Source organism: Radiomyces spectabilis (genome assembly GCF_025331425.1).
Source record: "Radiomyces spectabilis strain NRRL 2753 chromosome Unknown BYT42scaffold_9, whole genome shotgun sequence".
Taxonomy (NCBI): Eukaryota; Fungi; Mucoromycota; class Mucoromycetes; order Mucorales; family Radiomycetaceae; genus Radiomyces; species Radiomyces spectabilis.
Window position 1 is genome coordinate 1,346,514 of NW_026251934.1, and position 21,377 is coordinate 1,367,890.

At 43.9% G+C, this 21,377-nt stretch overlaps 2 protein-coding genes and 1 non-coding gene across 3 annotated transcripts; all 3 read left to right on the plus strand.

Moving 5' to 3' along the window:
* Positions 1-5,673: 5,673 nt before the first annotated feature.
* Positions 5,674-5,745, plus strand: BYT42DRAFT_t102. The gene has a single exon. It is a non-coding gene; the product is annotated as a tRNA-Pro (tRNA).
* Positions 5,746-13,257: 7,512 nt separating this feature from the next.
* On the plus strand, positions 13,258-13,584 carry BYT42DRAFT_499665 (uncharacterized protein; the record flags this gene model as incomplete). The annotated part of the gene is made up of 1 exon (XM_051564656.1): positions 13,258-13,584. One exon carries the CDS (start codon positions 13,258-13,260, stop codon positions 13,582-13,584), a length of 327 nt encoding a protein of 108 aa, XP_051421862.1.
* BYT42DRAFT_499448 (uncharacterized protein) lies at positions 13,584-13,919 on the plus strand (the record flags this gene model as incomplete). Its single annotated transcript, XM_051564639.1, has 1 exon — positions 13,584-13,919. A coding segment is annotated over one exon (336 nt), but the record flags the coding sequence as incomplete, so codon positions are not given.
* Positions 13,920-21,377: the final 7,458 nt, after the last annotated feature.

Here is a 21,377-nt window from a genome sequence, read left to right on the forward strand (position 1 = left end):
TATCGGGCTTGGAAATCACTCTGAAGATTTGCCAAAAATTGGGGAGCGAGTGACTGGCATTGGTTATTTTTTTCGGATGGAGATAAAAGTTTTTTTTGTAGGTTTTTTTCGGTTTCGCGATGGTTGGTTCCTTTTTTTATTCCTGACGATTTTATGGTAGCAAGGCTGTTGAGCGATGCTACGGCTGAGGTACGGGTGCGGGTTTTGGTAGCTGGCGCGGTCATTTTCGAGATATCTCTAATGATATAAGTGGTAGCTTTGCGCTTAGAAGCTTGTTGCGAAGGCGTAAGGCTCGTACAAGTCTCGGTACTTGCAGGGTCGATGGCTGGAGGGCTACTGGTGGGTTCTACGTGATTTTCTGAAGGGGTTGTCAATTTATTAAGCAAGATATGGGAGGAAATTTGCAAAAAACGGTAAATTTGGGATCCAGTAAAAAGTGATGTTTAGTGGAGAAACCGATTGGGTCAATGGTGTAGTTCAAACATTTTATTCAGAGGGCAATGGCCAGTCGCACAAGGGCTGATTCGGCCGCCTCGGTGTTTTTAAGGGTTTTTGGGAAGATATAGTCGCTAAACCCCAAAAGGGGAAAAAAGAAAATAAAAAAATAGCAAAAAATCTAAAAAAAGGAAAGGATCGACGAAGGAAAAAAGGGAAAAAAATCCAAAATGGTAAAAAAAAGTAAGGAGCGAAGTCGCACAAATTAATGGCCAGGGCGGAGGATAATGACGAGGAACAAGGATGAGAGGTACGTTAATGATTGGAATGAGGCAATGTGGGCTGTTGACGTGCCACACATGCATTAAGGAGTAGTTTACCAGGTGGAGGTTCTGATTCAAAGTCGGTGTCAGATGTTGCAATATCGATCTCCCGGAGGAGTTCCAAGAGGATCGGCCAGAGCTGTTGCCAGTAACGAAGATTAACCTTTGGTCGGCGGGGGAGCTGATTAAGGGCAAAATCGATGGGATGGACTTGGTCGGGCGGTGACGATGGCAGTATTTGCAGGATCCTTTGGATAAAGAAATCCGTGCGCGGACAAACCAGAAAATGAGCACGATGGGCTTTGGGGTCACCACATCGGCAGGCAACAGAAGGAGTGGGTGGGAGCCAGGCCATACGCCAACGGATAAGACGATGTCTTTCTTTGCTGGTGGCCGGCAATAACAGGATTGGGTCCCATACAGGACGACAAAGTCCACGTGAAATCGTCACTGGTGGGTGGCGACTAGCAAGACGTTTGTCTATTTCCCCTTGAAGATGGTTTCGGATGGCTACTTTAAATGGATCCAATGGCTGGTTCCGAGAAGACGAACGTGCTTGTTCAGCTTGGATCGTCTTGACTTCTTTCCAGAGGGTGTTGCGACGTAGCCTGTTCCATGTCGCGTTCCCTCGGCGAGTCTGAAGCTGCGGGATAATACAGCGCAAGAGTGTATCAGCAGGGAGTGTATGAGCACGACCAACAAATTTGGCCTGTAGAATAAGAAAACGAGAAGACATAGAAGGGAGAGCAGCGAGTGAGGCCACAGTGGCGGTCCCTATTGCCTTGCAAAAAGCAGGGCGCCTGAGACACATCCGTAGGCAACACCGTTGGGTGTCCTCGAGTTCCTTCAAGTCAGCTCGGAAAAGGATACAGATCGCTAAACCATATTCGAGAATAGGTCTCGCAAAAATCTTGTAAGCCCGAAGTGAGGCAGTGAGACCAAAGCCATACATGTGCACACCTGACTCACTCAACGCCCGCATTGCTGCGATTGTCTTGCGATTAGAGTGCGCGAGTAAGGACTTACGATCTATACCCCACTGAGAAAAAGGAATCCCCAAATATTTAAAAGAAGTACAAGCAGGGAGTTCGTTGTTGTAAAGAAAAAAAGAAGAATCAGCCGGAGCGTTGAGGACTTCACACTTGGTGGGACTCCAACGGTATCCAAACAGATAAGAATGAATTTCAGCTACTGCAAGCATCCGATGGACATCTACTGGATAACCAATAATTGCCACATCATCTGCATACAGCAAACTATTAATGGGGGCCCAAGATCGGCGAGGATCATGGGGAGCAGAATAAGGATCATGGTTAGACCGCAGCTCATCAATAAGAGAACGCGGGTTCGCATGAGTGGAAGAATAAGAAAAAGGCATCCTTGAGCACAGGTTGAGCGAACGCCCAGTGGCTGGCTTAGGTATGCGAATAAGTTGTGGAAAAGAAGATACGGACCGCAATAAGCGGGGTAACGTATCAATAAAGATAGAATAAAGAAAAGGAGAAAGAATACTGCCCTGAAGAACACCTTGCTTTGGCGAAATTTCCCGGGACGCTACGTTTTGTAATATGACTTGGACGACAATGTCATCAAAGAGATTACGCAGTAAGCGAAGCAGTCGTTGGGATACATAATGTCCCAAAAGTTCCCATATGATCAAGCGATTGACACTGTCATATGCAGCTTTAATATCGAGGAAAACAACCACCGGGGGAGTAGGCAACTGCTCTTGCCCTTGGACACGAGTATAAAGCCGCATGAGTTCATCGAGACAAAGTGCTTGGTCGAGAGTACCCCGAGAGGCACGAAAACCACCTTGCGCAATGTCTAACTGAGGCATCGTTGAGAGAAGCTCAGGTACCAGGCAACGCTCCAACAGCTTTCGGAAAACCGAGGTAAGACTGATGGGCCTATAACTGGATGGGTCCGATGGTGAACCTTTATTCTTGTAGATCGGGACTACCTGTGCAGTTCGCCACTGCCTTGGGGTCCACGACCACCTCCAACATAAGTGAAAAAGCTTATGGAGAATGACGCTCATGTGATCAGCCACAGGTTTGAGCATTTCTGCTCGTATGTGGTCAATACCTGGTGCTTTCCGGGACGGCAAGTTCCGGATCGCTTGATAAACAGTGGCCTGAGTCCATGGGATTCGTGTACTGTCCTGGAAATCATCCATTTCTGGTGAGGGTTCCGAACGTAGGTCGACAGAGCCGCCGTACACACTTTCCAGATGGGTCACCATACGGTTAGCATCATGGAGTGGTCCTTCTGGTGATGAGAGGGTCACATTTGAACGTTGCCGAAGCCTCATCCGTTTGATCGCACTACTCATGTTCACAGGGTCTTGGTCCATCTTTTGACAAAATTGTCGCCAGGTGATGCGTCGCGCAATTCGTATCGCTTGTGTCAGTTCGGCACAAGCCGCCTCATACCGGCGACGAATTGTAAGGCGTTCAAAGTCATGGCCAGACCGTCTCCACCTTTGATAGAGGGCTTGACGGCGGTTGGCTAGAGCTTGTAAATTGGCGTTCCAAAACCATTTCCAGGTTTTATTACGGGAATCGGATGGTCCAACGCTGTGATCCAAGGCGGCGTAAATAGACTCAATGAGTTTATTCACAAAGCCCTCCAGTTTACAAGCGCGCGACGCATGGTTGTTTTCAATTTCGGAAAGCGCAACTGAGATCCCTTCTAAAAGATCACCCGTAAGATCTTTTAGCCTGTCAGCGTACCTGGCTAATACCTCAGGATCTTGGAATCGCTGAAGTTTCCAGTGGCGTCGGGCAGCATTTGCTCTGGGAAGCTGTGGTATGGGCACAGGTACAAAGGATAGCTCACACAAGTGGTGGTCGGAACTAAGTGACAAGTCACTCCTTATTTGCATTTGCACGTCTAGAATGTTTGTGTGCATCGAGATAAAAAAATCAATGATGCTTGTTCCTTGGTGACCTTCAAAAGTGGGTATGCCATACGCCAATTCTGAGTTCCACAAGGTTAAACCCAATGTACTGATCCAGTTGCGTAGCGCAGGGGCTCTGTCGTTGGCACGGTGATCTCCAGTATCACTGCCCAGACGTACGTTCAGATCTCCAAACACAATAGTGTGATCGTCAATCTCCAAGGAACGCCACCTTTTCTCGGCCTCTGCAAGAGAAAGTCGAGGAGGGAGGTACAGGCCATGCAGGGTATAGGGACCAATCCTACACGAAATAACATAAGGATCAGTGATTGGCAGATGGTGAACATGGTGTGGAAAATCGGGACGGATAAAGAGGGACAGCCCATCGAATGGTCGATGAGCCGATACCTGGCCATAGTTGTGGAATTGTTTCCATTTGGTATGGATATTTCCTTTTGACAGGAAAGTTTCGGTAACTAAAATTATATCGATCTGTGAGGTGGTGCATTCTTGGAATAATTCGTAATGTTTGGTCCTAAGACCAGCGGCATTGAAAGTAGCGATTTTTAGGCGCTCAGCACTCATTGAGATTCGTCCATTTCAGGACCATCATTTGACGAAGACTGGGTGTTAGTGGTGATATGGGCGGCAGTGTCATTGTTGTCGGTGTTGTCGCTTTGGGTGGCAGCACTGTTTTGTACGGGTTCTCTGTCTAGGGCTGGTTTTCGGGAATCAAGGTAACGTTGGATGACGGTCTCAGAGAGTTGCACAGCGGAGTCAGGCTGAGTAAATGATCGGAGAATGCTGAGCATTAAGTGGTAAGGGAGCCGGGAACCCAGCCGCAACAGACGATCGGCAACAAGTGCTTGGGCAAGGTCGCATTTTTCAGCGTTGGTCTTGGTGGCATGGATAGGATCGGCAATCACCTTGGGGTCAAGGATATTGAAGTCCGGATTTATTTGGATGCCTTGTTTGTTGAGTAACGTGATGAGATCCGATTTATATTCCTGGTTCACAAGCAGGGCGATGATGTTACGAGCGGGGAATTGGACATCCAAAATTCGGGATTGCTGAACTTTGGCCGTAGCAAGGTTTTTACGCACTTCACTGTGGGTGAGACGGTGTTTACAATTCAAGTATACGAAAGTATACTGTGATGCGCCCGTGGGGGCGGAAAACAACCGTTGCATCGTTGCAGAGGTGATGGGACGCTTAGCCTTATTGTTTTTGGGCTTGGTAGCAGGGCGGTGGATTTTGGCTTTATCAGCCCAGGTGGGTTTTTTCGCCTCATTGGAGGGTTTAGGCGCATGCTTAGAAGCGGCGGTTGTAAGATGCGTTGGGATCGGGGGAGTAGCTGTCTGTGTGGACTGCTTGGGCTTGGGAGCGGGCTTTGGTGGATTTGGCGCTGTTTTTAAGCTGAGCAATTGTTGAAGCAGAGCAGCATTTTGTTGCAGTAGCTCAGCGTTTGCTTGCTCAAGGCGGGCGGCACGAGCACGTTCCTCCTGGAACAATTTTTCCAGGGACGCAAAGCGGGAGTTGAACATTTCAAGAAATGTATTCAAGGCAGGTGGCAATTGATTGGGATCAACTGGTAGACCAGTAGGTCCGAAATCAAAAGGGTTGGGCGTGGCAGTGGTGTTGGTGTTGGCGACAGAATTATTTTCTGACATGTTGGGGGTACGTCGTTTCGTGATCGAGGGAACGTCGGTGAATGAAAATTTCGAATTTGCTGGGCGGTTGGAAATTTCGGAAATTGCGGAAATCTGGCGTTTGCCGAGAACTTTGGGCGGGATATCGATAAGTTCGGGATCGATAGGCTTTTTGTTTTTTGCGTTTTTTGTCAGTTTGACTCGGTGTTTTGACTCGGGACAAAAAGAGGTATTTTCGGGGAAGGTTGGGTGACTGTTTTGAGGTATTTTTGGCGGAATGTTACTAGTAAAAATTGCTGTTTTCGGCGAAAGAAAAAACTATAAAAGAACAAAGAAGATACGCGCGCGACCTCGACAATGTCTCGGGTCAATGGTGTAGCGGTATCATTCCTCGTTTGGGTCGAGGAGGCCCCGGGTTCAAATCCCGGTTGACCCCATTTTTGCATTGCTTTTGGGTGGGGAAAATATATTTTTTTTGTGATGGGGAATGGATGTCAGTTACGCCGGTTCTTCTTTTGCGCCGATTAGATTTGCTATACCAAAGTTTAGCAAATACGGAAGACAGCGCATTGGCTCGTCCGCAGATCGATGTCTGGAGGAACCTTCGAGAAGGTATGAAGGACCAATGGATGAACGAGGCATACCAAAGGTATTGCCTGGAAAACGGAAGAAATATAGACCGAATCCGTTTAGCATTAAAGTGGTCCGTAATACTTCTTGATTGGTTATGTTTCGGAATAATAGAAAACCGTGCAGGAAGTTGACGAGAACCTTCCTGAAGATTGTAGACATAAAAATGATCTTGATAGAAAATATAAATATGACCATGTTATGGTAGAAATAAAGAATGAAAAAAACTACAGATTTAAACTGAACTCTAAAGGAGTACTCAAATCTGACAACTGGTAGCGGCTGAAAAGAAACCCGACCTGAGCCCAATTACTATTACGACGAAACCGGAACTATGGACGCACAAATGAAGACTCTCACCGAAGCTTTGGCTTACCTTCTGGAACGCGAGAAGAAGAAGGAAGAAAACGCCGGAAAGCAGACCCAAGGTGCAGAAGTCAAGGTTCCTCTGCCTGCGAAGTTCCGAGGTGTCAAGGACCCCGTCGTCGTGGAAAACTGGATCGATGATGTCGACCAATACTTCACCTTTACAAAAATGCCGGAGGAACAGCGGTTCAACTTTGCTGTTATGCTCCTCGAAGACAAGGCGAAGATGTGGTGGCGACGTCACAAGCAGACTAGTGGTGACGATACGATCGATAACTGGGAAGATTTATGCGATGCCATTCGGCACTACTTTGTCCCAACTGGTGTGTACCGACAAGTCCGTGGAAAGTTGCACAACCTACGACAAACTGGTTCCGTGCAACGTTATGCCGAAGAGTTCCAGGACTTGAGAGCGATCGCTGGTGATGTCTCGGAAGCGGAAGCTTTGGACCGCTTCACTCGTGGTTTACGTATTCCGATCCAGGAATATGTGTACACTTATAGACCGGAGACTCTGGATCGTGCCATCGAGTTGGCTATGGACTACGAAGATGCTCGCCGTGGTAATTTCCGTCCCGTATTCCGTCCCCAGCAAGCTCAACGTCGGTTCAATGGACCCGAACCGATGGATCTGGACTTGCATGAATTGGATCGTCCCAGGAGACAACGACGTCCCAACGGCAAGAAGCACGTCAAGACCCCGAAGTGCTATGCCTGTGACCAGGAAGGTCACCTCGTGAAGGATTGCCCAGTGGTTAAAGCGGCCAAAGCTGCTTTAAAAGTCAACGCGCAATAGGTCAAGAGGGGGCCGTATTGCGCAAAGAAGATGTAACCACCCCTCTACCGGAACTAGGTCCTGGAAGCAAGGATCAGGGTGCTGGGAAGAAGCAGGGCGGTGGTGTCAAGAAATCGAAAGCTTCTTCCCCTTTCAAGTGGTACCAGGACAAGGAAACTCACGACCGTTGGCAAAAGGAACGCGACCATTTGGAAGAATTACAGCATTTGGCCAACGAAGGACGTGGTGCAATTGGTTTGCCGACATATAAAGGTTATATCGCCGGAGAATCTATGCAAGTTATTATCGACTCGGGAGCCTCAGCGAACTATGTATCCAAACGTCTGGCAAAAGGTTTGCCGCAACGCAAGTTGAAATGCGCTCTGCCAGTTAAGTCTGCTGGTAACAAGACGATCATGGTGGATACGGTGGTCAAGGTGCCTTTCTCCTTTGGACAAGTCGAGAAAGAAGATCACATCGAGGCATTGGTGATTCCCAGTCGATTCGATCTCATTTTGGGCATGGATTGGCTTGAAACGGTTAACCCGTCCGTAGACTGGAAGACGAAAACATGGCGGATCCAGACGGCAAAGGGCGAGATGGTGCTCTCCCCTAACGAACGAACGGACGATGACGAACTGAATTTTGTGTGTTGCCCGAGGCAAGTGGTCAAGTCGATCAAGCAGCGAGAAGAAGTAGCCCTGTTGTTGGTCAACAGCGAGAACGACATCAAGGTGGTGTCCGATTTATCGAAGAAAGCTGCTAAGTGGATCGAGGGATACGAAGACCTATTCTCAGACGAGTTACCTGGTTTGCCTCCAGAACGCGACGTACAGCATGTGATCAACGTCGGCGACGCAACACCCGTATCGAAAAACCCCTTCAAGATGAGTCCGCGTGAACTAGATGAACTTCAGCGACAGATCAAGGCGTTATTGGACAAAGGCTTGATCGAACCCAGCAAGTCACCGTGGGGTGCTCCAGTATTGTTCGTACGAAAGAAGGATGGTAGCATGCGTATGTGTGTTGACTATCGAGCTTTGAACAAACTGACGGTTCGAAACACTTCTCCATTGCCACGAATTGACGAATGTTTGGATCGCTTGGCTGGCGCACGTATTTTCTCTTCTTTGGATCTCAAAAGCGGATATCATCAAGTACGATTACGTGACGAGGATCGACCGAAAACTGCGTTTAACACTCGATATGGACAGTATCAGTTCAAGGTGTTACCTTTTGGTTTAACGAACGCTCCACCAACGTTTCAAGCAATGATGAATCGAATTCTCGGAGAATATATCGATCGATTCGTGTTGGTTTATCTCGACGATATCCTGGTGTACAGCCGTAACGAGGAAGAACACAAGAAGCACTTGCACATGGTGTTGGAAAAATTGCGTGAACACAAGCTGTTTCTGAACCCGGACAAATGCGAATTTGGTGTCGACGAATTGGTGTTCGTTGGATTTCGAGTGACTAAGAACGGTATCCTGCCGGATAACAAGAAGATTGCGAAGCTGCAAACTTGGCCCACTCCCACCAATGTCCAGGAGGTGCGACAGTTCCTTGGATTGGCAAGTTATTACCGCCGATTTATCAAGGATTACGCCCACATCGCCGCACCATTGACCGACCTCACGCAAGGTGCTGGACCGAAACGCCGAAAGATCGTTTGGTCGCCGAAATGTCAAGCTGCTTTCGAAGAATTGAAGACACAGTTAGCCTCTGCTCCTGTGTTGGTGGCTCCTCGACTCGATCGTCCGTACAAGGTGTATACAGACGCTTCAGATTTCGCTTGTGGTGCTGTACTGGTTCAAGATGACGACGATGGTTTGGAACATCCGATCGCCTATGAGAGCAAGAAGTTTAGCAAGACTGAGCAAAATTATCCTGCTCAAGAAAGGGAATTATTTGCTATCCTTCATGCTTTGCGCACGTGGCGATGTTTTTTGGACGGTACCAAGTATGTGGTATACACGGATCATTTGCCACTTCGGTACCTACGTTCGCAGAAGACTCCGACCCCTAGGCTGGTACGCTGGATTAACGAGCTGGAACTGTACGACCCCGATATTCAGTATCGACCAGGCAAACAACAAGTAGTACCGGATGCACTCTCTCGGATCGTTCAAGACCCTGACGATGACCATGATGAGAAGCCCGTAGTGCCCGAATACTTATACTTAATGGACACGGTGATGCCTGTGGTGCATGATACAGATTGGCCTCTTTATTACATGTACGCCGAAGAAGCCATTCCTGAGTCCGTACGAGAACAGCTGAAGGAAAATCGCGATACGTTTATGATCAAGGACGACGTAATCTACCACCGAAACGATGAACACTGGACCCGATTTGTTCCTTACATTGAACGTGCCGACCTGCTTGCTCGTTATCACCATTCCGTTGGACATGCCGGATTATCAACCATGTTACACGTATTACAACCCCGTGTATGGTGGCCCCAGATGAAGAAGGAAATCGAAGAATGGTTACAGCAGTGTCAAGAGTGTCAACTAGCCGGTAAACCTCAAAGATCTGTTCGCAAAGCGCCGATGCATCCTCTTAACGTCCCGGAACCGTTTGGACGATGGCATCTGGATTTCATTGGTCAATTACCTACGACTCGTAAAGGCAATCGTTGGATCATTGTTGCCGTGGATTATTTGACGAATTGGCCAATTGCTCGAGCTGTCCCAGTGGCGTCTGCAGCAGCGGTAGCAGACTTTTTGTACGAAGAAATCGTCATGCGCTTTGGTTGCCCCAAGGAGATTCTCTCGGATCGTGGTGCTGCCTTTATGTCCCAAATCTTGCAGCGATACACGAAACGAATCAAGGCAACGCATCGATTTACGTCGGCTTATCATCCTCGAACGAACGGAAAAGTCGAACGCTTGAATGGAACCCTGAAGTCGATGCTCATCAAGTACTTGCGTGGACGAATTCATGAATGGGATCAACACTTGGACGCAGCCGTATGGGCCTTACGTGTTCGTAAACACGCTACTACTGGACATAGCCCATTCTACTTGGTGTACGGTCGAGAACCTGTGCTCCCTGGTGACCCATTACGACCTTATCTAGCTGGACCTGATGTTCCTGTGGACCCGAACAGACCTTCTGAAGAGCTGGACAAGCTAGAATCAGCCCGTCAAGACGCCGAAACACAACTGAAGTCGCAAGCCGAACGTGACAAAGTTCGATGGGATGCTACGGTTAAGCCCATTACGTTCGAAATTGGTGACTTAGTCTTGTTGCGTGTGGAACAGAAAGTTGGATTGGAATTTTCATGGGAAGGACCTTATCGTGTACGACGCAAGAACGACGACAACGATGTTTATTTATTGGAAAGTCTCGATGGTGTGGTTCGACCTGATTGGATACATGTCGATCGCCTGAAGCAAGCAAACACAGTCGAACAGTTACTCGAAACGCGACCCTGGTTCGATGTGCGAACGTCCCGTTCCCAATGGCCTGCTGGTGCATTACGCGATTTGCCGCCATCTAACGACTTTCACGAAAAGGTTGACGCCATCGTGAACGAGCCCAACACTCACGATGCGCAAGAAATCGTTGCTCCCGAAAACCCCATGGTTGAAGATGCCGTCGAAACACCTGCCCTGCCAAATGACTCCAAAAATTCTATGGTTGACGAAGTTATCGATTCACCCGACGCAACAATCGATCAAGAGGATACAATCTGTGATGAAGATCTCGACGACACTGATATATCGACAGACCCGATGTCCCCAATGTCTCAGTCGATTGACCCTAACGAACATGACCGCTCGGATTATGAACCCGCTTTGGACTTCATGAACGATCCCGACATCACTGACGACGTGGTTTCCACCGAACTTGAAGATGTCCCCGCTATGTACGAAGCTGACACCGTTGAACCCACGGCAGTTAACGAAGTTCCACTGCAGACGACAGAACCGATCAAAGAAATGACTCCCTACGATACCGAGATGGCACCCTCATTGGATGAACCGTTGGAACAAGATCCTACGCTGGACGAACCCATCGATGCCCCTATGGATCTTTCTACCGTGCCACCTCCTGACCAGTATCACCTTTCTGACTCGGATGCCTCTTTCGATAACGAAGCCCGAGGACGGACTTCAGGCAAGAGGGGGGGTATTGTCAGTTACGCCGGTTCTTCTTTTGCGCCGATTAGATTTGCTATACCAAAGTTTAGCAAATACGGAAGACAGCGCATTGGCTCGTCCGCAGATCGATGTCTGGAGGAACCTTCGAGAAGGTATGAAGGACCAATGGATGAACGAGGCATACCAAAGGTATTGCCTGGAAAACGGAAGAAATATAGACCGAATCCGTTTAGCATTAAAGTGGTCCGTAATACTTCTTGATTGGTTATGTTTCGGAATAATAGAAAACCGTGCAGGAAGTTGACGAGAACCTTCCTGAAGATTGTAGACATAAAAATGATCTTGATAGAAAATATAAATATGACCATGTTATGGTAGAAATAAAGAATGAAAAAAACTACAGATTTAAACTGAACTCTAAAGGAGTACTCAAATCTGACATGGAGAGAATGATTGAATGGAATGGCAAAAATTTTTGATGAAATAAATGGGAAATTGGGGAAGAGAGTGAGAACGTAATTATTTTTTCTTTGTGTGTGTGAATGGAGCACTTACCGCTTGTGGATTGTCAAAGGCAAGCAAGGCCGATGACGGCGATTTATGAAATGGAGACCATGCAAGAGTGAAAGGAATGTCGAAGGGGGAAGAGGAGGGAAAGGTGAAAAAGAGACGAGTAATAAAGAATAAACGTAAAAAGTGGAAACAAAGAACCAAAAAGATAGGAATAAAATAGAGATAAAAAAAAATAAAGAAGTGCAGGCGAATAATGGTCGGTTATGAGACGCCCGGTTGATAGAAAAATACTATTGGCGGGAGGAATGCGAATGATTATCGCCGGGGTTGCAGAAAACGATAATGTTGAGGGAGATTAGCGTGCACCGAGACAAGGTTGGTTGGAACAAGTGGTTGCCTAAGCAATAGCTCATGCTATAACCGCCATGGGGAAAAGGTCATGGTGACAAGGTAATTAGACGGGGACGACGAGAGAAAAAAAGCGCAGGTTGCTTGTCTTGAGAGTGTCAAGTTGAAAATAACAACACACGCACACACCACCACTCTTTTTTTTTTTCACGTTGTCGGAACGATGGGGCGATGAGGATGAGCAAAGCCACATTTGATATGATCGAGTGATATCCCAAAAAAAAACAATCCAAGGTACACGATACAGTGAATACGGCGGCTGCGCTGCCCTGGATGAGATGGCATTGAATAAGAGACGTTGGAATCGGCGAACATTGGGTTTCTTTATAATCAATCCGGTTTTGTACTAGTGTCTGCCGCACGATCGTATTGTACGCCATACAAGACAAGAAGGCATTGTATAGAAAGCAAGTGGGAAGGATGCTATGGAAATTGGTCAACGGTGTGATCTGCGTTTTTACTTTTTACAGTTTTAATGTTTTTCGATCCCGTCAGATCATTCAAATTACATACCAATGAGTGCACATATTCGCTGTTTATTTTACTGCTTGTAGTTGAAGCTGGCGGTTTAAAATAATCTTGATATACAGAAAGACCCAAATGATTCTGTAGTTTGGGATATGAGGGAATTCTGGTTTGAATATCATTCCAAGAAATAAAGATGTGCGATTCATTCTGTCGAGATTGTGTATAGTTGATTCAAGGATGGAATATGCTCCGACTATGCCGAAATCGGCACAGTAAAAACGCCAACCTTTCTCAAAACTTGGATAAATATGTGAACAGTCTATTCTTATACAAAGCAAAAATTTGGCATCTTGGCTTTTCGGTTGTAATGGTATTTTTTTTGGGGGGGGGGGTTGGTTGGTTGTTAGGGCTTCTGATTATTGGAGTATAGAGTATTTCAAAAGCTTGGGTCTGAGAATTTTTTTTAGGTGTGCCGATATCGGCACAGTAAAAACCATCCATTTTTCTCAAAACTTGGATAAACATGTGAATAGTGTAATTCTATATAGAACAAAAGTTTAGCATCTTGGCTTTTCGATTCCATTATTTTTTTATTTTTTTTTGGGATAGAGCTTCTTATGTTGAAGTATAGAGTATGCTCAACAACAAAATCGACCGAGATGAAGCGACTATCAAGATGCGGTTAAAAGGTCAAACTTCAAGGAAGGAGTACCGAATTGTGAAGTCGTTCGCTATGATCATGCAAAAAGCACCCGAATACTGTATTAGCGATACAATAATGGCGCAAGAGCTCATCACCCGGTATTTGGAGCCGGCATTGGCACCTTTATTTGACGACATCCTGCAGGATACACTATTTCGTTGGACTGCCACAATTAATCAAGAATCAAAAGCAACCACTGCTATATCGATTAGCAGGAGCAGGCCAGATGCTTGTGTCTCTGGATTGCACGGCGTCACTTGGGGCATTAGCCGAGGCTTCGGCGAGGTGAATCTTCGATAGAAGCCAACAATAACTATTCGGTTGCGCGGTATCTCTTTCGACTAGGCATATTCGCCAAAAACGCTATTGATCTCAACAATATGAAGGGATGTTTGGTGTTCCAATCGGTTGGCCGGCACACGTTTTTTTATCTGGTGACTCTTTTGCACGATGGGATCTATGTGATGTATGAAATCACGAAAATTGAAATCCCTATGTGCATCTCAGACTTGCCATCCTATTTGGGACAAATTGGTCGACTAATGCATGTTCTTACGGTTTACCAGACTATTGTGTCCCAGCTGATCAGAAAGACGTTGCAACCTACATTCAGGAAAAAGGAAATCGATGACTGATCCACAACACGACCGAATCCTTGATCCATCAAAAAGCAGGAAACGGCAGTCCATCACGACATTTCGCCTCCAATGATTCCCCATCTCGACTTTTTCTTTGAAGGCGATTCTCTATTAAAAATAATGTATGTAATCGACTTGAACACATCATCAACAAACTGTATATAATAAACCATCCACAATATTCGTTAATTGATAGTCTACAATGGACCGCGCTTATTAGGTTTGTCACTATTGTGCTTATCTCTCTATAATCGGTCGTCACTATACTTTTACACTTTCAACATACATATTCCACACTTGGTATAAAATAGTCTTCAAACTCTTGTACATCGTTTGGCCACAACTTGGCTCCTGTTAAAATTAAATAGTCTCTGAAACATTGCGTTTTTTGCGACCATTGCCTTGTAAAAAAGGCCGGGCACCTTCCGACTGTACATAAAGAGAGAAAGGTTGCTCTTTGATTTCAACAATGTTATATCCTGTCACAACAAATTACAGTATGCCTTGCCGCTGTGGAGATACGGATCATCGGTAAATTACGAGCTCATGGTGTGTCCGTTGAACACCAGGAATACCAATTACTGAACGGTTTATTCAAGGGCAGCCGTTTATTCAAGAAGTACAATCGCAGCAGTTTCTTCAGGTACTTCTCCACAATAGTTATACCACTTCGCTTGATAAAAAAATTATCGAAAATGCACTAGAAAAAAGAAGAAAAAAAGAGAGAGAAAAAAAAAAAGGGACCTTACCCAGGCTTGGCCAATGTGGACGTGTGGGACCACCATGAACCACAAGCTCACGGAGTTCATTAAGAAAATCCCAGCAATAGAACTGCTGAATTATCGTCTTTTTCGCCGAAACTGATGACTCTACGATCTGATATATTATCTGGTGCTCACTTACAACGAACTGAAACTGATCTACCTACCGCAATTTACCAATCGCCTTACCAACAAGCCGAAAAATTCTAACAACGTGTTGGATGCAATCAAACACACTCAGGTATCGCAGATGCACATGAGCTGTCACCATTTCTGGTTCGGAGCTTTAAAAAGCGAATTTTTATTTCCTTTTTTATCTTTACCTCCTACTGCCATAAATGGAAAGGAAGTAATCAGAAGTAATCAGAAGTGATCAGAAGTAGCCAATCAGAAATAAGCCAAGCTTTTTAAAATTTAAGTAATCAGAAGTAGCCAATCAGAAATAATCCAAGCTTTTTAAAATTTCTGGTCCGGAGCTTTAAAAAGCGAATTTTTGTTTCCTTTTTTATCTTTACCTCCTACTGCCATAAATGGAAAGGAAGTAATCAGAAGTAATCAGAAGTAGCCAATCAGAAATAATCCAAGCTTTTTAAAATTTCTGGTTCGAAGCTTTAAAAAGCGAATTTTTATTTCCTTTTTTATCTTCACCTCCTACTGCCATAAATGGAAAGGAAGTAATCAGAAGTAATCAGAAGTGATCAGAAGTAGCCAATCAGAAATAAGCCAAGCTTTTTAAAATTTCCGGTTCGGAGCTTTAAAAAGCGAATTTTTGTTTCCTTTTTTATCTTTACCTCTTACTGCCATAAATGGAAAGGATGTAATCAGAAGTAATCAGAAGTAATCAGAAGTAATCAGAAGTAGCCAATCAGAAATAAGCCAAGCTTTTCAAAATTTCCGGTTCGGAGCTTTAAAAAGCGAATTTTTGTTTCCTTTTTTATCTTTACCTCCTACTGCCATAAATGGAAAGGATGTAATCAGAAGTAATCAGAAGTGATCAGAAGTAGCCAATCAGAAATAAGCCAAGCTTTTTAAAATTTAAGTAATCAGAAGTAGCCAATCAGAAATAATCCAAGCTTTTTAAAATTCTGGTTCGGAGCTTTAAAAAGCGAATTTTTGTTTCCTTTTTTATCTTTACCTCTTACTGCCATAAATGGAAAGGATGTAATCAGAAGTAATCAGAAGTGATCAGAAGTAGCCAATCAGAAATAAGCCAAGCTTTTTAAAATTTCTGGCTCGGAGCTTTAAAAAGCGAATTTTTGTTTCCTTTTTATCTTTACCTCTTACTGCCATAAATGGAAAGGAAGTAATCAGAAGTAATCAGAAGTAGCCAATCAGAAGTAATCCAAGCTTTTTAAAATTTCTGGTCCGGAGCTTTAAAAAGCGAATTTTTGTTTCCTTTTTTATCTTTACCTCCTACTGCCATAAATGGAAAGGATGTAATCAGAAGTAATCAGAAGTAATCAGAAGTAGCCAATCAGAAATAATCCAAAGCTTTTTAAAATTTCTGGTCCGGAGCTTTAAAAAGCGAATTTTTGTTTCCTTTTTTATCTTTACCTCCTACTGCCATAAATGGAAAGGATGTAATCAGAAGTAATCAGAAGCGGTCACAAGTACTTTATGCCATGGTCGGATCAATGAAAGCTGAATAAAAAATAAAATAAAATAATACCCAAAAACAAATGATTTATTGGCTTATGTATGGGGAATCGGGTATTCCGTTTGGCCACCGACATAATACACCAGACTAGCCAAATCTCCAAAGGAAGTTGATCAAGGCAGCACCGTCAGGTAGTCATTTTCCTGGCTCAGTTATCGATGTCCCTAACACCACATATGCCAAATGGGTAACGACTGCCCAAGTTGATTAATGACTCATGTTTTTGATTTCTTTCTTTACTGGTAACAAGCCGTACACCCGCTGTGCAATGGATGCCACCTGCTACTGGATGCCGCACTCTTACATTGAGCGACATTCGTCAGACAAAAGCCTAACGCAATACGGCATAACCTGGGCGAGACTCTTGATGGAACTTTGGTATATTAATGTCAATACTCTGGCATACCATGAAACACTTTTAATGAACAAAGCAGCACTTATTGACCCCCTCCGTTCTGTCCCGCCCAAGGTTATGATAGATCTACAAAGATGTGTGGGAATGTTGGGTATTTAAAAAAAATGAGTTAGTAAGCTCTTTGGTTGATTCAAATTTCGTTGAGATATTTTACCTTTGATGTTTGATGCAGCAGATACCGAGGGCTTCCCGACCGAAATAAAGAAAGGATACAGATATAAAAAAAAAAGTAAATACAATAGGTGCGTCTGTAAAAACCCCCTAAAAACCCTGTGGGAAAAAAAAGGAGGAAAAGACTGCAAGAAGACTATTCACTAAAATACAAAATACATACTACAACTACAAAATAAAATGGTCGGGAAGAAATATCGAAGGCGATACCACGGGCAGCAATCCATATGAGAGGAACCTGGGGAGGACGCGTCAGCGTTTCCTGATGAAAAAGAGAGTCACACCACCGACGATGCCTTTGACGACAAAAACCGGATTGGCCACAATCTGGTGCCCGAACAAAGTAGAAAGGTTTTGGAGGGATGGATGGCTTGAATGGCTTGCCAGGCAAAAGAAAACCGGAGAGAAAACCAAAAGCTAAAGACAGAATAGAGAAAAAGGACAGGTAAATTTTTTCTTGTCGAAAAACGGATAGTCGTATCACACAAAAGGTACCTTTTTTCATAATAATCGAATCGACCGGATCAGATACACGCCATAGTCTGGATGATGGATGATGGATGCAATGATAGTGAGGGATTTCCAGGCAAACAGAAGAGATGCAAAACTAAAGAAGAAGAAAAAATTCGGACAAAAATATGTGATTTTCCATGGATGAAACAATAGTCACCTCACTGATGCATGAATGATGAGCTACACAGATCGAAGCATATCTGCTCCATGTATCATTCGATTACTGAAGAGAATGAAAGGGCATATACAGTATAACTGACAGATAACCCAAATTAAATGATGCTACAAAACACCAGATCGTCGTATCGTCAATCACCTTTCTTCAAAAAAGAGCTCCACTCACATTTTATGTAAACGGCGACGATGCTCTGTTTAACCACAACTGGCGCAAACGGCATCTTGCTGCTGATTGTTTCGCCTATTATCGTGAAAGTGGGCAGCGAGGCATGGTTGAAAGATGAAAAAAAGGTTTAACAGGTCTTGATAACTTAGTGTAGATCGTGTGATTTACAAAATCGCTAATTTTTCAAAGATTTTAATTATATAGATAAAAGTCATCTTTTCAGTCTCGATGACTTCTTGATATTTTTACCCCATCTCAAAACATCATCTTTCTCCTACCAGGTCGGGAATCAATAATATTATTTCTGGATTCTGCGAAGATTTTTGATTTCGAACAGCCTGTTTGCCAGCAAAATCTTGTTGCTTGCATACATGGCCACCAAGTATAAAAGAAGTTGTCATGACACATGACCATGGTTGCCCAATGATAGAGTGCCAAAAAAAAATCATAATAATTGTTTTTTATTTCGGATTGAAAATATGAGGCTATTTATTTCTTGGTTGACTGATCAATGGAAAATGATGAATCGGCTAATAGAAAATGGTAAGGCGGCAGGTGAAAAAACCAAACACAGCCGCAGGAAAAGGCGTATGGGGAAAATCAGGGCAGCAGAATCAGCGGCCATAGTCGCAAAGATGAATTATTGTAACAACGTACAACTTTGCTATTGCCACTTATGGTGAGCAGCAAAGCATGTTGTTTATACCTTTTTTCTCTCTTCCTTCATCCGCTCATCCTGTCATACTTCAGCTTTATTTCCAGCACACTATTATCACGAAATTTGTTTTCATATAATTTGTAAGTGCTTGCCCACTAAAATTTATCTATAACCTCTCGATTAACATCATAAAATAACTTTTTTTAAAGAAAAAAAAATTGATAATCAATGTCCCAAAGTAATACTGTCACTGTCGGATCCGATTATGATACATCGGTGGTTTCCGCTTTGCGGTTCCGGATCCAGCTCTAAAACCTGGATAATCGTGTATTCTCTCTCGTGGTGAAAGAAGTCAATTAGCTGTGAATACCCATCCATACAATGCTCCTTTTTCTTCCCTAGTATAAGCATCCTGGCGATCTCTAATGTTGCTAGTGCTAACGATGTATGTTCACGAATGTCTGTTTCTGTATTGGACTTGTAGGTAACATTGATGAGCAAGCTTTCGGGAATTACTTGAGTCTTAAAACTCGACTTCTTTGTGACAGCAGAATATCATAGGAAAGTGGCTTTGGATCACACAGTGGCGTTAATGCAAGCAGAGGATCCGATTCCTTCGACCTGGATATTCAGCCTGACCTTTGAACAAGTCTTCCAGATCGGACTAATATAATAACGAAAGTAAGTTTATTGGACACAGAACAATTAGGTATTTTGTATTGATAATGAGAATGACAGCTTGAGATCTGTGATATTGAACTAAATATTAAATCTAGTGAGTATAGATCTGAATCGATGAAGATCTTGTCCTTCATAGCTTTTCGATTGTTTATACTGTACAAGAGGCTGTCCATAAGCCTCTGGAGAAGAACTGGTCTTATGACGATGTCAAAGAGAATATTCGCTTAAGATGAGGTTACATTTCAGGCAGTTTGAATGTAGTAAATCAAGGATAGTCACTGTCGCATTTGTGAGCCTGGAGGAGCAACTGCAGGTGAGCTCACCTCGTTAACAGTAGTTTTCAAGCGTCCAATACAAACCTTCATGTATGCGTTTTTTGAAATAATAAAAATTCTAGTAAGGGCGTCCCAACCACTTTTGGATTGGTCGCATAGTGGAAAATCCTGACACAAAATCATCAAATGTTTCTGCGTGACTGACCAACCATCAAACACAGTAGGGCGTCCGGATTTTTCTTTTTTTTATCATATCACTTACCTCTTCTTCCATTTATACCTCCATTATACTTTACGACACAATGAACACCGCGGACGGCCCCTCGTTAGGACGCCGACTCATGCCGCTATCAAACAGAGATTCTTAAATATCGACAAACTCGAAAAATCAAAATTGACCACAATCTCCAAAACCAGAATTCGCCTCTTGCGTAAGACGTCCCTATAAACCCACCGTAAGAATTTTTTATGGATGACTTTTAAAACTAGTAACTTCTTCGAAGGTTGGTTGAATATTATATCTTATTAAAGAGGGCGCGTTGGATAGAGTCCAACAGTTTCATTTTTCATTTCCACCCATTAATACCGAACTGTTTTGGCACAAGTGATTGTCTTTGTTGTGTCTTCCCGTAGAGAGTCGAGAGAACCGGTAATCTTTCCATAATGAATAAGATATTCTTAGTTTGCTTAGTGTAACTTTATCGATTTTACCCAACAAAGATTCCTGCTGCTTATAGAGCTACCGGTTCAGGAAAAGCCAAAGCTTGGGTCTGAGCAGTTTTTAGGTGTGCCGAAATCGGCACAGTTTTTTTTTATTTGTGTTATCCCCTTTTTTTTTTTGCAAGAGCCCTGCTTTCAAAATACATTAGCCAGTACAAACAAAGCATCTAGATTTTTACCATATACCTCAAAACTGCTGGTTTGTTGGTATACACTGAAAACATATATTTCTAGCAAGAAAGCTCGAAATGCAAGCTGTGGTGATACCGCTAAATTTGCAGGAGCGATTGTACAAAAACGAGAAAAGGCTCAAAGACATCTGTCTTGGATGCGTGCAAGCTTCTTGTGGGCCCTTTGGGTAGAGATGACACAACAACACCATATTTTCAGTTTGGGCCGGCTAAAAGTTGCGTAGAGGCGTGCTGAAAATAAAAATAAAAAGTGGGAAACCCATTGCGATTTTTAACGCGTAGCGTGTAGCTGAGACATGGTCAGCAAGGTGTTGCGTGCTGGATGACAGATCAGGCCCTTTGGAATGGAACGGGACCCCAAGATAAATTGTTAGATTATGGGATCAGGGTTTCGCCAAAAGAATGAATTTCAAGCCTACCATATTTTCTAGGGTACCGATGTTGATGTCGTTTTATGAACCTTAAACACAATGCATGCAAAATTATTATTGTAACAGCTTTCTCGCCGGAAAATAACATGTACCAATAGAATGAGAAAGCTCCTTTGGAGGTGCCGTCCAATGATAGTGGGTAGCGCAAACCTGCTATCATTTTCAGCAATGCAATAGGAAGCACCAACGCTTGAGACGCGGTCAATCTGTCATATCTGGTTGATGGTTACAGGAAAATTTCCATTAAAGATACCCCTTTACCCTTATTGAATGGCAATGGCTAATTTTTTCTTGGAGCGATCCATCTTTGGAGCTTCGCTACGATGCCGTTAGTGCAACCTATATAATATTGAAATTTTAAATGTCGCTTCCAAACGGGACAAAACCTAGTGTTCACGAAAACCTTGCGCAAACCAACAATCCCTTTTTCTGAATGTAATGGCATCATATTGCTTGTTGCCTTATCAGTTTATTCAAATTAGAAAACTGCCAAGGTCATGCTGGCAGGTATCTATTTGATTTATGCTGCATAGATACAGCCAAAAAAAAACAAAAAACAAAAAACAAAAACACTTGCAAAGCTTTTGACGCTCGTGGTAATTATGCGGTTTATATGGCAATTTTGTAGTTATGAGGTTT